The 26,752-nt window shown below is 33.3% G+C and overlaps 1 protein-coding gene across 1 annotated transcript in view; it reads right to left on the bottom strand.

Annotated features, from left to right (window-relative positions):
• Positions 1–21,450, bottom strand: part of LOC140436434 (peroxidase-like) — a 36,688-nt gene extending 15,238 nt beyond the window's left edge. The window contains exons 1-6 of the mRNA XM_072525296.1: positions 21,237–21,450; positions 18,320–18,493; positions 18,009–18,202; positions 8,529–8,724; positions 4,479–4,824; positions 1,863–2,019 (exon numbers count right to left, since the gene is read on the bottom strand). Coding sequence (XP_072381397.1) covers positions 1,863–2,019; positions 4,479–4,824; positions 8,529–8,724; positions 18,009–18,202; positions 18,320–18,493; positions 21,237–21,450 — 1,281 coding nt within the window. The remainder of the gene's footprint in view (positions 1–1,862; positions 2,020–4,478; positions 4,825–8,528; positions 8,725–18,008; positions 18,203–18,319; positions 18,494–21,236) is intronic.
• Positions 21,451–26,752: the final 5,302 nt, after the last annotated feature.

Genomic DNA, 26,752 nt, shown 5'->3' on the forward strand with positions numbered 1-26,752 from the left:
GCAGACGTAGCATCGGACCACAATCCTCTTGTAGCAAAATTCCAACTTCACTTAAAAAAGATACAAAAAAGCTACAAAAGTGATAAACTAAACATACAAAAATTAGAATCAGAAGACGTCAAAGAAAAACTGAAACAAGAAATTAATGCAAACCTAGAATCCACACCGAAATCAATTGATAGTGATAGTAGAACAACAGTGGCAATTCTTTAAAAATGCAATTATTGAACCAAGTCGCAGAAAACTCACAACAACCAGATGCAAGAAAGGAGATTGGATGACAGAAGAAATCTTGGAAATGATGGATGACAGAAGAACGCAAAAGAATATCAACATAACTCAGTATCAACAGCTGCATAATCAAATAATAAGGAAAATAAGAGAAGCTAAAGAAACTTATTTCGCTGGAAAATGCTAAGAAATAGAAGACTTACAAAACAAATATGATAACTTCAATCTACATAAGAAAGTTAAAGAATTAGCTGAAGTAGCAAAAAAAAACCTCAGGCGTACTAATGGACAAACAAGGGAATATTTTAGTAAAGACTGAACAAAAATTAGAAAGATGGAAAGATTATATAGAGGAATTATTCCATGACCAGAGACAGGAAAAGTCATATAAAGATAATCAGACTAAAGACGAGGGACCCGATATAATCAAGTCAGAAGTTATGCATGCAGTAAAGTCCATGAAAAATAATAAAGCTGCAGAACTAATATTCGCCGAGAAACTAACAAGATCACAAAATCACCCTTCCAACAATAGAAATTTGTTAACTTAGTTTAGTTTTAACTTTAGGTAACATTATTAAAAAGATTGCAAAAGTTTCTTGTAAAAAAAAGAGTTTAATAATTTTTTTTAAATTAATTTGATTCATGTAATCATTCAGTTCTAAAATATCATGAACCTTGGACTGTTGGAAGTTGAATTTAATCTGTACCTGTGGCTGGTTAACCAGCTACAACTTAGTCACTTGTATTATGATATGGAAGGATCGACCTCCCTTGTTTGTTTTTCTTCGAGCCATTCCTTGAAAGTGAAATGGTGTTTCCAAGCATCTGTTGCTTTCTTTTTAATGGTTAGTACAGACAGGGATTTCTCCTTTCTATATCATATCTTTAATACCGTCATTATGTAATATCTTTGAATTTACTGCTCCAATGCATTACCGGTTGGTAATTCGCCTTGTTGTTGTCATGTTTGGACTTCAAGGACACTGCCTCTCACGGGATGGTTCGTTTACTATAAAATGGTTCCATAGAAGCTCTTTGTGGTAACTTTCATTACATTTTTTACAAGAAACTTTTGCAATCTTTTTAATAATGTTACCTAAAGTTAAAATTAAACTAAATTAATAATTTTCTATTGTTGGAAGGGTGATCTTGTGATCTTGTTAGTTTCTCGGCGAATACTAGTTCTTTACATAAGCTTTTTACATAATTTTTTTTTACATTACATTTATAATAACCACATGTTTCTTTTGCTGTTCCAAGTTTGTGTTAAATTGTAACTATACTTAGTTTCAATTGATTGTTTATACAACTTAACTATTCACTGGTCTTATGGCTCAAGCTTTTTTACAATTTATACCTTTGACTGCTACATATCTTTTTGAGGTAACACGTTTGTATTAATCTCTCTATGGATGTTTGGTTTTTTCATATTATTCTTTTTAGATGAACTGATGATGCTTTCTGATTAGAAAGCGAAACGTCTTTGAATAAATAGATGAAGTAGCCACCTTCTTTGTCTTTTTTTCTCCACCTTTTGACCGAAAAACCCACCATTCTTCGAGTGATCCTTGATTATATATAGATATATATGTATTTATATATTATTGAATACAAATAAATAAACTTACGACAGAATCCACTGTACCGCCTACAGCATTAACTTTTGCACCACAGAAACCATAAATAGCTTTATCAAAATTATTGTTATCTTCCAGAAATGAAGGACGATTCAGATAATCCGACAGGCTTAATATACCAGTGACTTCCATTTTATCTGTCATCAACCTAAATTTAAAATACACTTATACTATTTTAAGTCATAAATTTAATAGTAAAATCAGTATTTACGAACTATCGACTAAAATTTTTCTGGTAGACAGTCTCTAGTTCAGTGATAGTGTAGTATCATTTTAATATTAGACTAGCGGACCAACTCGACATCGAGTTTTTTAAATGAAATTTTTATTTTTCGAGAAAAATATACAATATATACAATGACCGGAAGTAAAAATATTTTTATCAATAACTCAAAAACTATAAATGATAATTTCGTGAACTTACATTTTTGAACTCTACGTTAAATTCTCTATTGATTTGACTAATAAAAACGAAACCGGAAGTCGACCTCAAAAGCGGAATGCAATTTTTAGTTCATCAAATGTCGACATGGATATCATTTAGCAGTTAATTTTGCATGCTGATCACGAATCCGGTGTCAGATTTGCTCTATCTTGACGTTTTATGCGCGTTTCGGGTCACTTCCGGTGTCGGATCGCAACCGGAAGTACATATTTAGATTCGTCTCGACGGGACCTTTCGATCCATATATACATTGTGGGGTCTAAAACTTAAAGTAAATTTTAACTTCCGGTCATCTCAAAACCGGAAGTGAATTTTTGTACCAAAAGTATATCTCGACAATCTCATACGTAATACTAATAATATTCCGAAAAAATATTTTAATTATCTAATATGGTTTTTGAGTAAAGTGGTGGACAAGAAAAGGGCTAAGCGTTTTAGTATATAAGATTTTGGTACCACATTATTTAATCCTTGTCTGTATCTGGCTGTGACAGTTTACCTATTGGCTATATTGTGCCTAGTGTCTCATGTTTCTTTCTCAAGTCAATTGTCTTCTACCTACACTTATAAAACATAATATTGTATTTACAGAATAGAAAAATACCATTTCAGTAAACTAGGAACTTATCACAAGTTTCCATTGGTCAAACTCAATACATCACCAAAATCAATACCAAAAAAAGACTTCTTTTTCTTCTTATGGTGACTACCCATTCCGGATGTTGGCGCTGAGTCTGGCTATCCTAACTTCACTTGCAGCTATTCGGAATAGTTCGGTTATAACGTATTGAAGCACTTTCTTAGGTTTTGAATCCAAGAAGTTTTTCTTCTCGCTTATGCATTTTTTATAGAATCCTTGCCCTAAAGAAAAAGTTGCAACAAGCCATATCTCTGTTCATTTTCCATAATATGACCAAAAATTCTAATTTGAGCTTTTTGATTGTGTTAATATTCTTTTTTTCCTCATTGAGTCTACGTAAGACCTCAACATTAATCGCATGATCCACCAATAAAACTCTTTAGATGCATATGTGAATAAATTCTCCATTTTTAATATAAGATTGATGTTCACTTATTCTAACACTTAATAGTCTTGATGTTTTATCTTAATAAAACAGATCGCATTCACAAGGTATTCTGTAAATACAATTCTTTATTATTTACTGTTCATTTATAAGTTTAGTTTTGGATAAAATAGATCATTCTATGTTTGTTGTTTTGAATATTGTTGAAATGTTGAACTTATTTCCTATGTTTCTCATTTTTTCTGATAATCCTTTTATGTATGTATGTATGTCTGTATGTATGTATGTGTGTATGTATTTTCTTTAATTACAAGGGTGATAGTGCATAAAATTCGATGTGAAAACAAGATTTAATCTAATAAAAAACGGATGTTATACGACCATTGCAAAGGATCTAACAAAGCCTTTGAAAAACAGGATATATGGAACTTTATTCAAGTTTAAAAGTTCTTTAAAAAATTATCAGAAACGATTCATTTAACCTCATTACATTAAGTTCCAACGTTGTTGGAAAAGTGGGTTGGGCAACATCCGTATATAAATCAAAATAAATATGTGGATCCACTACCTTTCAGATATAATGCATCGCGGCTGTGTTAGCTCTGATATATACCAAAGAAGTCCGGCTTGAAAAGGCAATAGCTATCCCTACCATAATTTTAACACGTCTTTCTTAAATACAATAGTGTTTAATTCGAGGTGCCCAGTGCAGCTATTCTCTGCATTAAACCATTCGATTACTTCAGTGCCTATAAGTCCAAAGTTCACTTTTGAGAACTTGACAACGTAAAGGATTGGGGATTCTCTCTGAGATTTTATTTTATGTTGACATTACAATTGTCAGTTGGATAGAAGTTAAAATAAAAAGGGTACTACCAGAACAAAATAATGATTGATTTCTATGCAATTTATTTCCAATCCGAAACTGAATAGAGAACAAGGAAAGAAATATTTAGTATGCACACTTTGATGCATCCAAGCCAGGGCATAAATTCAGACATATTTGTATGCTTACTTAATATTATTAACAAACCATTTGTCGCAATTAGAGAAAATCATTGAGTAATAAGATAAAGAAACTACTGCTGCTAACCTATACATAAATATGTAAAAATTTTGAAATATTGTTATACTTACACTACTCTTCCTCTTGCCATCGTATGCAAACCTTTCATAGCACCATGAGAGAATTCGATAGCTAAATCAGGGTTAGAATTTGGATCATAGTCACTGGAACATACACTATATGGATTTATTAATCCAGCATCTATCATATTCTGTTTTCCCAAAACAAAAGGCAATACCTGATCAAATATAATGTGCTGGTACACAGCAATATGAATGCGTCTGGATTCTTGATAGATTTTTTCATCATCCCAACATTTATTTATATTTCTAAGAATACGTGCAATTCTATTGTGCTCTCTTGCAGCTACTGTCAAATATGCTGTAAAATCTGGCAACCTGTTACCATTGGGATCCGCTAAAAACCAAAATAATATAAACAAATGGCTAAATATTTCTTAACCCTCCATCAATCGCACCTCAAAAAATTATGCCATCACTCGCGAGTTAGATTTTATCTAACATATGGGTATAGGTCAAATAAATGAGTCATTAGTACCTGTTGATTAAGTTTATTGGCTATTAACTCACAAGAAACAATAAACTTATATATTTTTTTAATAAAACTGCAAAAAAACTACTAGGTAAGTGTTATTGTTGTAAATTATTTGGCTGCTTAGAGTTGAAACATTTAGAAGGCTGCAAAAACCAGTAAATGGCCAGCGATTGCTAAATCGAGTGACCGAGTATTCTGCCTTTATTTTATCAACAACATCCACTCCGCCTTTTGTGAGGTTGTAATCAGTAATAATCTCTGGCTTCTGGTATGCTCTTTGGTGTTTTCATCAATGAAACCATCGCTGTGTAGTGTTCAAAGTAGAAGTACATTCTTTTTTTTTTGACACATATAATACAAGTACACACTTGTTTCCATTGTCACCATATGCAAACATGCAACTACATAAAGGTCTTCCGTTTACGTTTGTCAACTCAGGGGGAATTTGTTGTTTGTTTTTACGCAAAGTACCTATCGTTGTCAAGCAATGATCGTTCAATAAAGAGTTGACTAAGAGTAAAGAGGAAAAGTAATTATCCGTAGTTACATTTCGACCGGTTCCACTTATGGGTTGTATGAGTTTTTTTACTACACTATATGCATCGTTAGGTAGTTGATATGGTTCTTCAGGTTGTTTGCCGGGGGTAGATTTTGTGTGAAAAATGTTCTAGCGTCCACCAAGGCATAAATCTTGATTGGCTATATACTGCCTAAATTTGCATCGATCACGGAACGCTTCCAACATTTCATCTATGGTCACATAGAATCCAGGAGTGTGTGCAGATAAACAGTTAGTGAAAAACATTTCATATATTTCTCGAATGGGTGCAAGATTATCACTGCCGAATTTTCTTGTCTCTTAGTGGCGTCGTCAAATCTTACAGCTTGAATTATTTGGTGAAATCTTCTCTTGGACATAGTAGCTGCAAAAATATTTGGAGCTGTGCCATCTATTTTCCAGAGTTCATTAGTATCTAAATGTTGCGCTCTTTTTACTCCAGAAAGGAACAAAAGTCCGATAAATGCTTGCATCTCCTTGTAGTCAATAGCAGGACAATCCCTAGGGCGAGTATAAAAAACTCTCGTCATATCCAGTTTTTGATTTGTATATTTTACAATATTATTGATCATAGCATCCGAGAAAAACAACTTCCAGCATTCTAATATGGTTTTGGCGCTTTTGCTTTTGCTTCTACCCCAGGTAAGTTCGTAACAATATTACAAGCTTTGGTCTTTCCTTTGGGAGTGTGTTTCTTACATTTCAACCATGGTGTTTTATAAAAATAAATAAATTTACCATCAAATCTTGGATAACCATCATCTTGGCCGCTTTCTTTCATGGCATCTTCAGGATCACTGGGTAGATCTTATGTGGACTGCTCAGAATCTGTATTGTGGATACTGTGTTGAGAACGAACATCAATTAAGTCCTTATCAGAATCTAGTGGTTCCATATCGCTGTCTATCTCTTCATATCATTTTAGTAACTGGTTCTTAATTTTTTTGTCCATATTTACTTGCAATAAACCAAAATAGCACTTATAATAACGGATGTTCAACAGTCTATAGGTATTTCACTAAAAATCTTACCTTTTATGATAATATTATAACTTTTCTCAAGTGATCTCTCTAAAACTCAACACACGCCAACACTCGCGTAGTTAGATTTTTTCTAACGCTCCGAGGAACGCGATTGCTCACGTGTTAGATTTGAACTAACAACAACTGCTGTCGGCTATAAGGTAATAGGTTCTTCCACCATTATTTAATATTACATAGTCTTCATAGGAGTATTCCTGGTTGCAGAACCCAAAACAAGCAATATTTCGAAAATTATGGCGAAATATTTAAAAATGTTGGATTTTTTCTAACGGTGCGAGTAATGGAGGGTTAAATGTAATACGTTATTAAGTTTTTACTAACTTGTCTATATATTTGGATATACTATTGTTGTATCAGATACCAATAATGCTAAGCGCTTTGAAAGTCCAAATAACATGAAGCATTTATTCTCGAAAGCATAAAAAAACGCTAAAAATTATTGTGAAAAACTGAAAAGCAAAGTTGCAAGAGAAATCTGACACTCTAAAATATTCAAAGGGTAGGTTTTAACTATAAGTCATAAACTTTTGGGTATAAGAAAGCTCTTTTCGAAATAGGTGCCGCATTTTCTCATACCAGAGAAAAAACAACAACGAATTCATAAGTTTTAACGCTATTTGTACGTGCTTAATTGAAATAGTCGGAGAACGTAGTGCAGAACACCCGTTGACTACGAAAATGATGCTAGTTCGAATAAAGAAGATCGCATAAAAATATGTTTAAGGAGTTGCATGAAACGTCGGTACTGGATTATTTTACGAAAACGTTTAATGAAGATGTTATGTAATCTATTATTTCAAATTCATAAAAAATATTTGAGCGCTCAGTACCGTCCCAATTTTGACTTCGATCGGATCGAAATGATCTAGAAATATTTTTGGGATTGTTGATTTTGAGTAAAACTCACTCTAGCACGAGTAAAACTTTACTAATCTTTCGATAAGGATAAGGGGGTTTAGTTTATAAAGAATACATTGTCTCGAAATAGATCTTTTGAAAAAAAGCTGAACATACATCATACAGATATTGATCAGCTAGATAAACAAGAAAGTTCATTCAATGATCGACCGTTTGAACAGAAGGTTTTTAAAATATGGCGTTTTTAGTCAAAACTTATCAATAAATAAACAAATGGTCACATACTTTGGCCGCCATTCAGAAAAAATGTTTATAAAAGAGAAGCCTATTCGTTTCTGAAACAAAATGTGGTGCCTTGCATCCAGCAATAGATATTTATAAAACTATGTCTCATGCTATAAAATCCTACCAGAATAATTTAAAAGAGTTCAGTATGAGTGACGGAGTTCTTATCAATATTTTAAAAGTTGTGAAAGACAAGTCGGTACAAAAGATAATAATTTCTCTACTAGCTGCAAGTTGTTAGTTGATTTGAAACGAGAAGGATACTTTGCCACTGGTACAATACGTGAAAACAGGCTGCTAAAGTCCGTTAAAGAAAACAAAATCCATTGTGAAAAAATATCGCGGTACTATGGATTGTCGCTATGATCAAACTAATAAAATAAGTGTTGTATGTTGGAACGATAATTCTGTGGTAACGATGGCAACCAGTTAGGGGCCACCTGATTGAATGTAATACTGAAAACTGGAGAATAAGTTGTAGGCTACGTAAAGTACAACTGTTTTTATGTGTAAAAAATGTAATATACCATTGGATTCACATTGTTTCAAAGATTAACACTGGTAACAATACAATATATGTTTCTTTTATACGTATACTTCCAATGTTGCGTAAAGGCAACGTTAAAAAAATTTAGCTGTTCTTTATGTGGCTTTTCAAATAATTATATTTAAATATGTAAATATATTTAATAAACACCATTAGCTTTATTATGTTTTCTACAAAAGTGCCTAAATGGGTTAAGAGACATTATTTTATATTTTTAGACCCGTTTATAAACATTAATTTAGATTTACTTAATTTAAACAATTCTTATATTTACCAGTCGCATAGCAAACTTCATCAGTCCCAGGGGGAATGGCACATTGCGATCTGCTTGTAGAATTCCTATAATAGTAATTACCACCTCTGTTCTCTAAATTCAGTTCTCCCAGTTCAAATTTTCTCACGGCACTATTTTCAGCCTCACATGAACCATATAACTGTGACATATCCATCCAGAAAGTTGCAGTTGATATCTGTAAGAATAGTACTAATGACATACCCGTTTACTAATTTTGTGATTTCAATTGCCTAAAGAATTTTTTAACCTTTCGTTACTCGCGCACGGTGTATGAGACCGGCCTGTAAATAATTTCCAGTAGGTAACTCTGATTGTAGTGGGGATTTGGAATTGCTGCTTCATATACCTCTTCAGTCGTCGGTCACTTATCGTTGAAGCCTGTGTGTAGTTAAAAAAGAGCATTTTAATTTTATTATTAGGCAACACGGTCCGGTAGACTGGGTGCTAGTATTGTGGATACATTTTTGTGCTTTGAATTAGACGTTGAAAGTTTTACGCTGCAAGGTGATTTAAGTTCTTGTGATTATTTTCAATGTTTACATATTTGTATATTTATAGGTACATGGATATGGATTACGAGATGGAGAAAAAGAGATTATTAAAATTATTTGAGGAAGTATCGACTGATGAGGAAACGTATGAAGATGATGATTAACAAAATGAAATTGACCATGTAGAAGAACGATCTGAATGTAGTGGTAGATACTGAACAGGAATTTGAAGTTGATCAGAGGAAGAAAATTTTAGTTTCAGAAGGGAGCCGTACTTTATGGGTAAAGATAAATTAACTAAGTGGAAAAAACATTGTCCACCGAAGAATGTAAGAACACGCAGTACCAATATATTTGTACGATTGCAGCTATAAAAGAATTTGTTAAAACTCACTCAACAACACTATTGACATCTGAAATTGCATCTTTAATGAAGAAATGCAAAATCTAGTTGTTGACTGTACAAATATAAAAATTCAGAATGTTATAAATGACTACAGAAGACAAAGAGATGCGAAACCTACCGGCATTGCCGAAATCAAAGCTCTAATTGGTCTCCTTTATCTTGCTGGTATTAGAAAAGCAAATCACATAAATTTAGAAGATCTTTGAAAAACAGATGGCACTGGCATTGAAACTTTTCGACTTGTAGGCTTGTAATGAGTAAGCCTCGATTTAAATTTCTTTTGCAATATCTGCGATTTGATAACATTCACACGAGACATTAAAGAATACAAGTAGATAAACTAGCTCCAATATGAACATTGTTAGAAAAATTTAACAGCAACATTAAAAAATGCTATTCTCATTCTGGTTATGTTACCATATATGAGAAACTAGAAGCTTTTAGAGGAAATTGTAGTTTCAGACAATATATTCCTAGCAAGCCAAATAAATATGGTATAAAAATTTTTACCATTTCTGATGCAAAAGAATTCTATACCAGCCACTTAGAAGTTTACATCGGAAAACAACCAAATGGCCCTTTTCTAGTTAGTACAGCGACGCAAGACGTAGTAGAAAGACTTTGTGCACACATTTATGGGAGTAATATTAATGTTACTGTAGATAATTGGTTGTGTAGTGTGCCTCTAGCTGATAGCCTTAAATCAAAAAAATTAACTTTAGTGGGTACTATTCGAAAAAATAAAAAACAGTTGCCATTAGTATTTATACAAAATAACGGCAAGTGCATCTGCTCTTTAATGTAATGCACCATGGAGATAATATTGATCCTATCACAAATAAACCTGAGATGATAATTACGTATAATGAGACGAAGAGCATAGTAGATGTGGTAGCTAAATTATACGCGCAATATAATTGCGCCCGTGCCACAAGACGATGGCCCATCGTTCCTTTTTTTAGTTTGTTGAATGTAGCAGGAATAAACTCTTTTGTAGTTTATACTAGTGTAAATGAAGAATCTAAAACACCACGTAAAGAATTGTTACTGCAACTCTCGATGTTCTAACCAGTGACTACAAAACAGTACGGGTATGTCTACCAGTTTACCCAGAACCATCAGAATGAGGTTTAGGGAGATATGTGGCTTACCAGCGGAACAAGTACCAGTCATAACACCTGGAACTCAAGGTCGCTGTGTTGTTTGTCATTGGCGGAAAAATAGGAAAAAAAATATTACTGCCAAATATGTACAAAATATCTGTGTTTGAAACTTGTTACATTATTTTGTAATTCATGTTACGAAAGTTATAATTAATATTTTTTTTTTTGTTACAATTACTCTTTATTTTTGATTTTTTTGTGTATTGAATTAATTTCTTGAAGTTCCTAGTAAACAAATTTAACAATATTCAATGTATTTTGTTAATTTTTAAAGTTTTTTGGATATATAAATGGATAACAATAAACATTAGTTAACTTTTCATTAAAGTAATATAAAGCTAAAACAAACGTATATTTACAAAAGTATATGATCATACATATATTCATTAAATAATATACATATTTGTACACATTTGTATTGTACATTGTCATGTACATTGTAATTAAAGAAAAAATAAAAAATATTACTGACCAATTTTTTGGGACCTGGTCTTCTGCACCGTGCGCGATTATTCGATCACAGAAAACTGTCGCGAGCAACGGAAGGTTAATGGTCAAATTTTTAATGTATTATTTAAAAGTGTTTAAAAAAAAAGGGTGATTTATTTAAAGGTACTTTTTTTGGTGCGATTTTGATTAAAGATCGTGCGTGAAGTGAATACTATTTACGTTTATTATTTGCTACTAAGGGATTGTGGTCGGATCCTATGTCTTCTACAATCTTCCAAAGGAACAAAAAAATATTACAGTCCGTCATCACTAATCAAACTTCTAATTTGGTACACAAATCTCAAACTCAATGGCAAGAAGGGTAAAGAAGAAGAATATATATACACAAGGCGAAAACTGATGCACAACTCGTTATGCAGAGTAAAGTATTTGGCAGAAGAGGACCGGGACGCCGTCGTATCTCGTGGTTGAAAAATTGAAAAATCTCCGACAATGGTTTGGGATGACCTCAGCGGAGCTGTTTCGCAGAGGAGTCAACAAAACCATGATAGCCTTGATGATAGCCAACATTTGGACCGGATAAGGAACTAAAGAAGAAGAAGAATAAAATTAATGCTTATCTTCCTTAAAAGCTCAACAGGTCACCTGGCGGACGAATCCAAAATTCATCGCCCTAGCCATTCCTCTCGTGACAACTAATAAGGTCAAAGACACAGTTTGGGAAGGGAACAACAGTGCACAATTAAGAAATAAAAAGTGAATCCAACATATTCGTCATACAAATCACAAAGAACGTTCACTATTCTTTAACAAAACTCGAACAGGGTCACAATATAAGACTGGGGAATTCTTAGTGGGTCATTTAATAACAGTACTAAAACTACTTCAGATGTTTCGCGAACGTGGTCTCACACTCGACATACAAAATATTCTTACGATAAGCGGCGGACAGGTACTTTCACCTCATCATATAAAAGCGTCACAATGGACAATGCAAGTGTTTGTACCTCCACTTCTGCTAAATCATGAACACTACATCACAAACACCACATCACATACACCACAACACAAAGGAATGGCTATTGAGACTTAGCCAATAGTCTTAAATCAACACATAGACAGGCTTAACCCTTCCATTTGGTCTAATAAACTTTATTAGAAGATCACAACAATATCAACTCATAAAAAGAAATGCGGCTACGCAGTTTCACATCGACAGAAATATTCAAGGATACACAAATCCAGGTCAAGTGCCTATACGTTCTATATGATATTTCAAAACAAACACAATAAAATACATTTTAGTACCATTAACATACCTCCACTACAACATCAGACCACACAAAGACACAGAACTAACAGACAGAAGAAACATAACAATACTTCCGCGCTATGTCATTAAAAATCGGCCTTAGCCACGGAAAATACAAAGTCGTATCATTATTTCCTCCTATTTGTACACAAAAAAAGAACTAGGGAGAAAGACGGGGACACACGGAACTACCAGACTAAAGAAACATAACAATACTTTCGCTTTGTCACTAACAAATCGGCATACGCCATGGATAAAACGAAGTCGCATCATCATTTCATCCTACTTATACACAAAAAAGAACCAAAGAGTAACTCGGGGAGACACGGAACTAACAGACAGAAGAAACATAACAATACATCCGCACTATGTCACTAACAAATCGACCTTAGCCATGGACAAACGAAGTCATTGACATTTCGTTTTATTCAGTATTTTTTGACATTTCATAATGAAAATATTTAACCCGGCACAGCGTCTAGAAATTATTTAGTTTTATTTTAAATATGGAAGTTCTGTGAGCTGTGAGCTGTGAACGTGTCGTGTACTTAGAGCAATTTATGGTCCTCATAATCGGCCTACCGAACGTACAATTCGCTTTACGATTAGTAAGTTTGAAATCCAGTTTTCATTATTGGATAACCCGCTACCAAATAGAACACATTCAATACGTACTGAAGAAAATATAGCGGCAAGAAAATATATATGCACGGTAACGGATAGTGTACTCGAAAATAATGAAGAATCGATTCGTCACCGTTCTCAACAGCTTGACTTATAATATGCAACAACTTGACGTATTTTACGTAAGGATCTTGGTTTAGAATCACAAAATTCAATTAGTGCAAGAGCTGAAGCCGAAAGACCTTCCGCGTCGTCACCGTTTCAGTGGATGAGCTTTTGATAAGCATTCAAAAGATCCACTGTTTTCGAGAAAAATTTCGTTTTCAGATGAGGCCCATTTTTGGCTTAATGGGTACGTTAAGTAAAAAAATACCCGAATTTGGGGTGATGAACAACCCAAACAGGTTCAAGAGTTGCCATTACACCCTGAAAAAACCCACTGTTTGGTCTTGTTTATGGGCTGACGTAAAAATGAGACTCCAAATACACAACAATAAAAAAATTAAATAAAATATATCCACCAGTCAATCCAAAAAAACCTAAGAGAAAACAATACAAGATGTAACCGCCCCTACATTTTCTTTAGTGCGTACTGAATGTGGTCTATTTGGTCGCGTATTATCCAATAATGAAAACTGGGTTTCAAACTTACCAATTGTAAAGCGAATTTTACGTTTGGTAGACCGATTATGTAGATCATAAATTACTTTCAGCGCACGAAACACATTCCTCACAGAACTCCCATTTTTAAAATACAACTTAATAATTTCTAGACGCTGTGCCGGGCTAAGTCTTTTCATTATGAAATGTCAAACAATACTGAACAAAAGCGAAATGTCAGTTTGACAGTATTTATGCACGATCTCTTTGTTCATGTTTAATATCACCCCTTCTCATTCTGCCTTATCTTGTTTGCTCCTGGGCACACTGCCTCCCTTAGGGTCGCCTTTCTTCTTGCCTCTTTCTCTTCAACGTTCTCTTTACATATCCCTGAACTGCTCTTTACCGATCTGTCGACCTAAGCATCTCCTCCACCAGTTGCAAGACTGATTGCACCTTAGTTTCTAGCTCTCTTTCAAGCAGGCTCCTCTCTCCTATCTATCTATCGCATACCAGTAGAATGTGTGAGAGATTGTCCGATATTTCACAATACAGGCATTTGTCATTTTCTACCTTTCCAAATCTGTAAAGGTATGCCCTAAAACAACCATGCTCTGTGAGCATCTGCGTCAGGGAGTGATCCAAACGCCGGTGCCCGCAATCTATCCATTATGTCAGATTAGGAATCAGCGACTTCGTCCTCTACGCCATCCTTCTCATCTCGTCCCATTCCTTTTGCCATACCATTATAAACTACTCCTTTTTTCTTTTTTTTAAGTTTTGTTGCTATGTCTTCATTTCTTCTCTCGTATATTCTTCCTCTTTCCTTCACTAGCACGTGCATCGGAATACACCCGGTGATAACTCCCAACACCTCGACAGAGACTGTTCTGTATCCACACGATTAAATGTAAAAGACGACATTTAAGATGCTGTAGAGAATAATGATAATGAAAGTACACAAGAGGTGGCTTTAATGGTTGACATGTGGAAAAATGTTGTTCATAGAAGATTTCAGGAACAACTTCAGGATCATAGATCATAAGATTTATACCAATTTAATCTTCCTCGAAAATTAACATTTTACAGATGATTTCAAGGTAAATTTGTCAGAGAACTTGAATTTTCATTTTAAAATGTTATGTGCGGATGAAGCATGTTTCATGAGAAATGTTTATGGTTTTAATAATTACCATATATGGGATGAAGAGAACCCTTAGCTAATACTAAGGAGAAATTTTCAACAAAAATTTACAATAAATTTATGGGCTGGAATAATGATTAAGAGTCGTTTGATAGGACCATATGAATTACGCAGAACACTAAATGAAGATGCCTACTATAATTTCTTGCAAAATGTTTTGCTGTTACTTCTTCATTACGTTGCTTTTTACAATATTTACAATAATTATTGTAAAGTAAGTACAAGTATCAAATTTAATTTGAGTTAACAAAACAAGTAAACAAGTTAACAACACAAAAAAGTAAACCAAAGACATAGCGTGAAAAATAAATTAGAAGTATTAAACGTTGTCTGTTGTATTTAATTTCCACTAAAAACTACGTAATTCAGTTAAAGCCTTTCACATTCAATACCTTTAGAGGTGTATATAAATATTAAGTCAGTTAAAAGGTAAAGTGATTTTATTGTAAATAATTGACATTTGGTTTAAAATTATGTCATATTTAAATATATGTTAGAAAAACATTACACTAAAGACCTTCCTGGTGAGTAGGCCCGTTGTCAAGAAGTGAAACTGTTTTGATGGGCTGTTTTAATTTTGTCAAATGTTTTTTCACTTTCGGAACAAATTCGCACACAAACCGTTCCCTGAACAAATATGTGTCTATCCATGCTAATTTCTGTGAACAAGAATATGTTGGTAGAGTTTCCATGTTTAATTTCTTGAACGCTTTTGGTTTTGCTGCCGTGCCAATGACAAATATGGGTATCTTGTGAGTACCAGAGGCATTTGAACACAAAGCAACCGGTATCCTTTCTTTGCTGACTTAAACCACTTCAGCAGATGTTTCTTTTAGAGTGGCAAAGGTTTTTTCTGGACAGAAGTTTAAAATTGAACCCAGTTTTGTCGATATTGTATATTTGCTTAAGGCTCAAGATTTGGTCAACAATGATTTTTAAAAACTTTGAAATTTTTAGCAGAAAAATATCTTCTCACTACGAACTCCAATAAAATGAACTCTGTGTCTCTTTTTCTCGCTTATCGCTTACTCCGGTGTATCATTCAGGGCAAAATCGAAGGAAAACGTTGGATCGGAAGAAAACAACGGTCCTGGCTGTGTAACATTAGACAATGGACAGGTCGAACGGTTTCATCTAGCTGCCGACCGAGAATTATTTCATCAGCTTGTAAATATGACGATAGCCAACGCTTGAATACAAGCACGGCACACAAAGTAGAAGAAAGAAGTCCCTTTTTCCATCGGGAGAACCATCTCTCACTAGCCAAGAACGCCTCTTCTGGTTAAAGATTTGAGTACAAGATCATAGCCTTTTTATTTAGGATTGGTCCACTTAACATAGTTCCCCTCCTTCGTTCTTGAACAAACCACGACAACAAAGCATCTTCGACCAATTCGTGTATTGCTTTTTTCAGTGTGCAACGCTTTTGTAGAACTTTTTCCGTTACAATTTGTGTACAAAAGCCTTCGATAGTTTTTGTATTGCGCCGTTTGACTGTACTTTTGCCCAAGTTTAAATCCCTGCAAACACTTTTCAAGGATTCTCCTTTGTTCAATCTTTTCAGAGCTTGTAGTCTCTGTTCCATTAATTTCAAGAGTTTCATTAAAAACAGTTTAATGCACAACGCGAAACAGATATTGTCGAAGAATACAATACTGTAATACGTTAACTGTAATAATATATAATGTCAATCATGAACAATTGATAGATATTCTGCGAAAGACAGGTATTGACGACAAGGACATTCGAATTGTGGCAAACCTATACTGGGGTCAAACAGCAAGAGCAAAAATTGGCAACGAACTCACTAAAAGTGTGCAGATCAAAAGAGGTGTCCGTCAGGGTTGTATATTATCCCCACTCCTATTCAATATTTATTCCGAAGAAATATTTAATAAATGTATGGAAAATGCAAATGAGGGCATAAAAATAAACGGCGAGTTAACAAACAATATAAGATATGCCGACGACACGGTGATCCTTGCCAGTACCATAGACGAATTACAGCAGGTAATGGAAAGAGTTTATTTAGTTAGTGAGGAATACGGCCTGAGCCTCAACTTCAAGAAGACAAAGTGGATGCTGATAAGCAGGAAGCAACAGCCTGCTCGACAGTTACGGATAAGTAACATACTAATTGACCATGTAGAATCTTATGTGTACCTTGGCACCAACGTAAATGCAAAATGGGAACAGGCCACAGAAATTAAGGCGAGAATAGAACGAGCTAGAGCAGCATTTAGCAATATGAAAAAGCTCCTCATAAGCAGGGATTTGTCTCTTCCCCTAAAACTACGACTAGTTAAATGCTACGTTTTTCCGATCTTACTGTATGGTGTGGAGGCCTGGACGTTGACGGAGACGCTCACGAGAAAACTAGAAGCATTCGAAATGTGGGTGTACCGACGCATTCTTCGTATATCCTGGACCGAACATGTCACCAACATAGAGGTAATCCAAAGAATCGGAAAGGAGAAAGAAATCGTGAATACAATTAAACAAAGAAAGCTTGAATATCTAGGCCACATATTGAGACACGATAAGTACCGTCTACTGCAATTGATTGTCCAGGGAAAAATAGACAGTAAGCGAGGGCCAGGCAGGAGAAGACACTCGTGGCTCCAAAATCTGAGGAAGTGGTTCGGGCTCACATCGGTCGAACTATTCAGAAGCGCCGCAAATAAGATCAGGATTGCCATGTTAATAGCCAACGTTCGCAACGGACAGGGCACTTGAAGAAGAAGAATACGTTAACTATTGCTGCCTGCTTGCGTCTGGCTGACGTTTGCCAAGTGCGTGACTCATGCTTAGAGATCATGACGGACTAACCTAACCTAAGCCGAACTTACGGGAGTCTAGTGTAGCAAGCCTTCAATTATCTTGGCTTTGAAAATCGGATCAAAACCGGTATATTTAGTGTGTTTTGCTGATTATAAATAAAAAAAGTTTATACCAAAATGAATTAAATGACCTAATCAAGTGATTTTACAAACGGTTATTGACAAGCTTTTTACGTCTTGTTTGCCATTTTTTTAGGTTAAACTAAACTTATGCGTTCTCTTCATAATATCAATATCAGTCAAAGTAAACATCAGCCATTTAATATATTATTAAATCTTTCAATTTTGATTATTATGTCTTGATTATAAACTAAGTTGTCTATCTGTATTACGTATTTTTAATAAAAAAAAGTCGTTACTAATACTTACATAACCTGGTCCAGATCCATATGCATAAGAACAATTTAGGTCTAGATTTGATATTCCTTTTATAACTGCCATACACTTAGCACCAACTTCTGTATATACAGGATCATTGACCGGTATTTGTATGTAACTGCAGTATGGCGGAGGATCTGGTAACTGTTGGAAGTTACATGAGCAACATGGAGCAGGAGCCGCAACTAAAAATAGAAGTTAATTACAATGAAAAGTTAGGTTAAAAATGATATTCTTATTAAAAACTGTGCAAAAAATCGCCCTTCTTAAAATATTATTTGTATATTTTAGTAAATTCTTACATTGTTTTAGATTCCCTATGTCTGCAATGAAAAATTTTAGACTGCTCAGTATATTTCTGGTATGGCTAAAATCTGTAGCTATCTCGTCATCCGTATAAACATTTAATCTCACTGATCTTGCACTGGGTAGATCTTGATTTGTGGCACAAGTAGATTTTGCTATTGAGATACCATCTAAAATAAAAAAAAAATTGTAGAGGTGGTAGAGGTAGAAATATTGACAAATCTAGAGCTGAAAATATTATATACATAAAATGTAAATAGACTGTTTGTATCTGAAAACTTGACATGGCACTATAGAGATGAAATAAAGCAAATTAAAATAGATCTATTCTAATCGAATCACTGAATTAAGTTAGCGAGAGTCTCAAAGGATAGAGTAATATAAAACTAGATTAACCCGTCAACCCTTCAAAATCACTGTACTTTGTTTATATGCCTATGCAACAAGCAATACGACTATAAAGAAAATGTTTTTACAAAACATGAACTTACGTTAATTAAGCTAGAGAATTCAATAAAGATAAATTGAAATACATAAAACTAAGCTTTAAAAGTAAAGAAATTAGAAACTTACATCAAGGGGTGAAAATGAGAAAAAGGACTGTCAAAGAAAACCTGTCCCCTACCAAAGCAAAAATGAAAAGAACATAGTAAGTGGTGAGGAAATACTGAATAAATGAAAAGACTACTTCGAAGAGCTTCTAAATAAAATACCCGCAAAAGAATATGAAGAATAAGAACTAAAGCAAAGTACTGATCAAGGACAAACACAGGAAAGACCCTCTAATCAAAAAGAAATAAAAGAAATATTGGAAAAAGTATAGCAAAAGAGGAGCCCAGGAAATGATGAAATAACAGCTCAAATTTTCAAATATAGAGAACCAGTACTAATTAAGCACAAACGAAGCTACACTGTGTCTAATTCAAGAAAAAGCCATAATTACAGAGGAATAGTGCTACTAAAGTTCGCATAGAAAATGCTTGCAGTATATGTAAAAAAAAAAGATATAACAAACAATAGATAATGACACAGGAGAATATCAATGTGGATTCAGAAAAGGGCGCAACACAGTAGATCTAGAAAGTTACGAATACCAGAAATCTGCAACTACTATTTAAATATGAGTAAGCCACAAAAAGGTTAAAGTATGTTTATTGATGTTTAAATTTTCACTTCCGAAATCGTTTGTACTAATGTTTGCATTTTGAGAACGAGTTCCGAAGTGGAAATTGAAACGTCAATAAACGTACTCTAACCATTAATTATGGCTTATTCCCATTTAAATAGTGATAACTTTACCATGCCACAAGAAAATAGCTTTAGAACAATATTCAGAAATCTGCAGTTGGTCCTATTCTTCGACTTTAAACGAGCCTTTGACAAAATAAAACAGAAAGATAGATACAAGGTACTACGTAAAATGGAAGTTAGTAAAAAATTTGTAAGATTGATAAAAGCGACACTTAGAAAAACCGAGAATAGTATTAAAATAAATGAAAAAGAAACAGATAAGTTAAATATAAAGATATATATATATATATATATATATATATATATATATATATATATATATATATATATATATATATAATATATAAATTAAATAAAAACATAATAAACAATAAAAAGTCAGCGAGGAAGTGCGACAAAGAGAGCTACTGTTATCATTTTTGTTCAGTATCCTTCCTAAAATTGTCGTTACAGAAGCCGGAATTAAAAATACAGGACTTGTATATAAAAGGAAAGACCAGTACCTATGATGCGCTAAAGACATAGTTCTGATAGCCAGAGGTAAAAAAAGAAATGCTTAAAAGGTCAGGAATGAAAGCGAGAAAGAAACAGATATACACAAATGAAGAAAAGTCCAAATATATGAAATATTGTTTACGCCTCCAATTTTACAGCAAAAGTGAAACCGAGTGAAACTGACCGTCAAAATAAAAATTTTTACCTAGAGACATAAACTGGCAAACACAAACCCCTAATTCCAGGACAAAACGTGAGAAAACTATACGTTACTATACCAAGAATTTAAATACCAAGTGATTATAAAACAAAATTAAATATTGGCATTTTCATGCTATCTTTAAGTTTGAATATAAAAATATATAGTTAACACCAAATTTTCAAATTAAATGCACTTTATGCTCACTTTTATAAAAATATGCAAAATTTGACGTTTTTGCATTTTTTATGGATTATATGCAAAATATGCAATTTGCATATTTGCCTAAATCTAGTAATGATGAACTTGAACCTTCGAAAGAAAACGGCCCATTAAAAAAAGGAATTAAATTTATTATTATAACAATATTTTTAATTTCTGTAGAAGATAACCAAGTTAAATTATTGTTTAAAATTATAAGTCTTCTGATGCAAGTGGTGTTTTAACTAAACATTTTAAGATGATTATATTTTGCGAAAATCCATAACAATGTATTGTTTAATGTTATAATATTTAACAAGAATTTCCACTGCACAAGTTTTAGTTGCATAAACAGTAATTAACGTTTTTAAAATATAGTTTATTAACGCAAATATATATAAATAGATATCGTAAAACACATTAAGGTAGGACGTCTGAGGTGGATGGATCATGTAATACGGTTGGAACAAAATGATCCAGCTAGAAAAACGCTCCTTCATAGACCTATTGGTCAAAGAAGACGAGGAAGACCCAGAACAAGATTCCTAGATAAAATAGATCAAGATATAAGAAATATGGAAATACGTGCTTGGCGGAGGAAGGCGATGGATAGGAACGACTGGAAAAAAAATCTTGCGGAGGCTAGGACCCACATAGGGTTGTAAAACCAAAATGATGATGATGATTATTAACGCAATATCGAGTCAAAAGAAACAAATAATAATTGCAACCAATAAATCACAGTGAATACACTTTGTATACCTGACCTGTGTCAAACCATCCGGAGGTAAGTCTATCATATGGTCTTCCTGCGGCACCCCATGTGATATGATTAAGATTGTTGCAGGTTCCATCAATGGTTCTGTAGGCTAGAGTTTCAGGACTACAGTTACATAGTGTTGGTCCACATTCTTCAGCTTTAGACGATTTCAATATTACAGTCAAAACTATTAGAGAAACTTTAATCACGAATAGCCACATATTATACGTATTTTTTAACCAAATGAATTCTTTATTGTTATGATTTATCGACAGATTTTTATAAATACCATGGAACAACAAACAATATAAATAAAACGCATTAAATATTTACATAGTGTATATATAAATTTATTTACGGAAGCTACGAATAATGTGTTTTTGGAAATTAAGAGTAACAACAAAGAGATACCGGATAAAAATATGAAGAGAATTAATTTTTTTTCCTTATTTACGACTGTAGTTTTAGAGGTTACGACCTTTATTTACGACCGTAGAGGTAATTAGCGACATATAAAATATACATACATAGCAATTCAAGATTTAATTATCATCATCATCATTCTCAGCGTATTTTACCGATTATGATGCTGCCTCACTTACATAGTCGTTCTTTATTTCTGCCCACAATTGTTTAATATCCGCTTTTCTGTGTCATGTTGCACTGCCTTATTTCATAGTCCCATCTTAAATTTGGACGTCTTCTTCGTTTCTTGATGCCTCTTGGATACCAGCGTGTAATTCTGTTTTGTTCTAATCTATTGTCAGTTCTTCTCGATAAATATCTTGCCCACGGCCATTTTAAAGATTTAATTCCGTGGATTACATCAGTAACCTTGGTTTTCTGATGGATCCATTATTCAATCTCTTTTAATTATGCCGCTATTATCTATTTCTTTAGTGTCTAAGTTTCGCAGCCATATGTCACGATTGGTAGTATGCACTGATCGTATACTTTTTTCTTCATGTGGATTGGCATCCACATGAAGTACTCAAATGCATATCCATTGATGCAGAATACCTCAGCCATCTAAAATTTAAGCAGACGATATCGTTCTGATTGCTAATAATCCTGCAGAATTACAAGAACTTTTAAGCGATCTCAGTGCAGGTAGCAATAAATTTGACACAAAAATGAACTTGACAAAAAAACCAAATACAATTAGCTAGTCGATGTCAAAGATGTAATAGTAAACAACATGTTAGTATATCGAGTTTTATTAGCTGTCAAAGCGCAGTGCGAGTCATTATTTGTCAAAGAGGTATTAAGTTTTTTAAAAACCACTTAAGATAAAGGTAAAATGCCAGATCATAGTAAATTTTCTAATGTAGAAAAGCGCGATATGATCTGTTTGTATGCCCAGGAAAATTTTTGTTCGCATAAAGCAGCCCAAGGCTATTTCGAACTTTATCCCAATAGAAGGCAACCAAACCATAAAACTATTAGATCATTGTTCGACATATTGGGCGAAACAGGGTCATTTGATCTCAAAAACTGGAGTGCTGGAAGATCGAGAGTAATCGATACCTTTTTGCCATAACATCGTAAGTCTCGTTTATTAAATTTTACAGTACGGCAGTTTTTTCAATATACGGGTTTAGAAATGTCCAATTGTTGGACATATTATGATAAGTGTTTGAAGTAAAGTAATGATTTTTCTTTAAAATAGTTTCAGTTTTTTTGTAGTTGGACTTACGTTACTTTGGAAGCATCAAAAATAATTTTGCTACTGTAGTTTTATACAAGTCCAACACTTACCATAATTTTGGTAAATTCAGAAATAATTTCAAATTGTGATTGTTATCGTAAGCTCAGCACTTACGATAAAAAGTATGTTTAGACATAGCCCCTTAAAGTAACATAATTATTATATAAAAAATATCAAAAATCGTTTATTTAAGGTAATTTATTTGTGAAAAGTAAAAAGTACAATAGGCATTTAACCGAACAACAAATCGCTTTAGTCATAATATCTAATGTTATTGCATGTGGTATAATAAATGTGAATCAAAGCTAGTCAGCAAAAATCTAATTATGGGGCCCTTCATCGCTTTCGTCTTCCTCATCTGATTCTGCTAGCTTATCTGGCATAGCTGACGTTTTCATTAGCTAATATTCATTTTGAAACCTGAGAAAAAATATATTGTTTTCACAGAGATCAATTAAGTCTTTTTTCTTTGCAACGAAAACAGACAATTTTTGAGAATAAAGCCGTTTTGGTTTTTTTTCCTTTTAATTCTATCGTAAAATTGATGCAGTTCTGGCCATTATTTAAATAGTCAACCTCTATAATAATATCTGGGTTACCTTTCTCAAATTTTACATTTTTAATTTCACTGATTTTTATAGGTTTTCCGTTCTTACGTTTGAATTTACTCGGTTTTAGTACATCATCAGATATTTTTTTCCATTCTAAGTAGTCGCTGAAATCCATTTTTATTGTCTCAAATGGTTTACTTCATTATAATCTCCTACTTACTTTCTGTCAATCATCTTTCGTAGTGGGGATATTCTTTTTTTGTGAGTAATTGAAATTTATAAAAGAATGTAAAAATTATTATAGGGTTTATTTTATCGTCTGCAGAATTTTCTTGGGGTGAGTACTCTCATTGTAATCTACATTCTATAATTCTGACAGCATTTTCAATATTCTAAACATTACTTCTTTTAAAGCCACGTTTTCAATCCTATGCATTTAGGAATATAACGGAATTTAACTAATTTTAATAGTAATTCTATTTCATTTTATGCTTGCCATTTCATGCTATTTAATTGAAATTTTGGTAAAATAATTGGCAAGGAAATTAAACCCTCTTTGATGTTTCTCTGACACATGCTATTTAATATTCTAGTTTATGAAATATTTCTGAAACATTTTATTGGAAATACTTTATGTGAGTGATGTGGGCCTAAACAGCTATCTTCTAGACTTACCAACGTGCTTTGAAGCCATCAATAGGACCTGCCCAGATAATCTGCACACATATTTCAAAGCAAGCAGCCCATCGATGCCACAAGTATCATTTAAATTTATTTAATGTAAAGCATTAAGAAGGATTGGTTTTGCTATTTAAATATTATGTTTAATGTATTAAATAAACGTGATTAGTTAAATAATTGTTTTATTTGCTACCAGCTAAGGGTTTATTATTTAATGCATAGTTTAAAACAAGACGAATTCACACTTGAGAGACTGAGCTAGGCGAAGCATAGACGATAAGCTCCCATGGTTGATTGAGGTATTATTTTAAGTATAGTAGTATTTTAGGTATAGTACTTTAATAGTATTTAAATTCTTTTTGGTAGTCTCATCGTTACAATGTTTTATAGTTTGCTATATTTTTGTTTATATTTTTTACTCAGTGCTTCTTTCGCTGCCTTATAAATATTTTTGATTATCTTACTATTCATCTCCTGAAACGATTCATTTCGATCCGTTTTATGCTTTTTATCTAGTGTTTTCTGATAAAAAAGCGCATTTTATATTGCGTAAGACCAACTTAATTATTATTTGGATCTACTGTTCTTTTATGCTTATTATCTTATGTATATATATATTTATATATATATATATATATATATATATATATATATATATGTAAAAGATATAATCTTTTAGCGAAAGCCGCTATCGCTTTATTAAATTAAATGGCCAAATATATGGCCTAGGAGGACAAATTCGTTAAACTTCCCGTGCTCGAATCGGTATCAATAAAGTGTTATGATCATTTCGGCCTAGCCCAGCCTCATCAGACACTTTGGGCTGATACAAATTCAAACTCGGAAAGTCCAACGAATGTCTCCCAAAACTTCACTACAACAGTAGTTAGCTACAAAGGCGCCACCTGCTTTGGCGGCCGTGAACGAAAACGATATGATAATATCGTTTTCTGTCCTCTGCGCTATGCGAAATGTGTAAAAGATATAATCTTTTAGCGAAAGCCGCTATCGCATTATTAAATTAAATGGCCAAATATATGGCCTAGGAGGACAAATTCGTTAAACTTCCCGTGCTCGAATCGGTATCAATAAAGTGTTATGATCATTTCGGCCTAGCCCAGCCTCATCAGACACTTGAGAAAAGATTATATCTTTTACACATTTCGCATAGCGCAGAGGACAGAAAACGATATTATCATATCGTTTTCGTTCACGGCCGCCAAAGCAGGTGGCGCCTTTGTAGCTAACTACTGTTGTAGTGAAGTTTTGGGAGACATTCGTTGGACTTTCCGAGTTTGAATTTGTATCAGCCCAAAGTGTCTGATGAGGCTGGGCTAGGCCGAAATGATCATAACACTTTATTGATACCGATTCGAGCACGGGAAGTTTAACGAATTTGTCCTCCTAGGCCATATATTTGGCCATTTAATATATATATATATATATATATATATATATATATATATATATATATATATATATATATATATATATATATATATATATATATATATCCTCTCCTCTCTTTTTTTATTGATCATTTATTCGTAATAATAGTTTATCAATAATTTTAATTTAAGTTGAAATATCTTCTTTACTTTTTGATAAACCCACCATTCCGGCGCTGACTTACGGATATCCTTTGGCAAACACTAGGTTAGTCACCTTAAGAGATAAAAATCTCTCAAATAATATTAACTTTAAAAATATTTTGGTTTTTAGATAATACCAGTATAAATAAGAATTAAAATATTATGAGTAGTAATACTTTAAATTTTTATTATTCAAATAATAACATGTCATAAACATAAAGGATCAACGGTTACAGTTGAGGAGGAATTTTATCTAAATAAATAAAATAAAATAAAGCGTTAATCTGACACAGTTTTTTGGGGTTGCTCTGTAGTTATATCCGTTAAAATTGTGGACACAAGTACATGTATATGGTCTAACTATACAAATACCTACATACAAACACATACACATACAGCGAATATTTAATAGTCCAAGCCATTTTGACCCAAGTTCCTTCTTGTCCTCACTTCTTGGACTTTGGCATTCCATATCCTCTTTGGCCATCCTCGTGTCTTTCTTTCAACGGAAAACCACTACCCCACTATTTTCGGTCATCTACTCTCTTCTATTTCCTGGAGGTGTCCAAGTGTCCATACTACATAAGTTGCGTCCTATTAATATGATCGAGAATATTGTCTTCTACTTGCATCCTCCGCCTGATCTTACCTCTTACCTTAAACTGTTTCATTATTAATGTCTATATCAGAGGTTCCTCAGAGAATTTGATGTATTTAAAATTCTTAAAGTTTATAGCGTCACCATTCTTGAGATTTTTGAAGGAATGTCCGATTACCATATTTTTTGTACTTTTTCTAGAATACTTTCTTAGCCTTTTTCAGCCAACTTTTCTTGAAACTTCCGCATCATTTTGCATCCGCATCGTTCAGATCAGCTGCTATAATAACCTGATCATCAGCAAATAAAAGAGTATACAGTGTCGCATTTTGCACACACCATTTCTAAAAAGGTATATTTGAATTAATTACTTTCATTACACTTTAGTTTTTG

Source organism: Diabrotica undecimpunctata, chromosome 1 (genome assembly GCF_040954645.1).
Source record: "Diabrotica undecimpunctata isolate CICGRU chromosome 1, icDiaUnde3, whole genome shotgun sequence".
Lineage (NCBI taxonomy): Eukaryota > Metazoa > Arthropoda > Insecta > Coleoptera > Chrysomelidae > Diabrotica > Diabrotica undecimpunctata.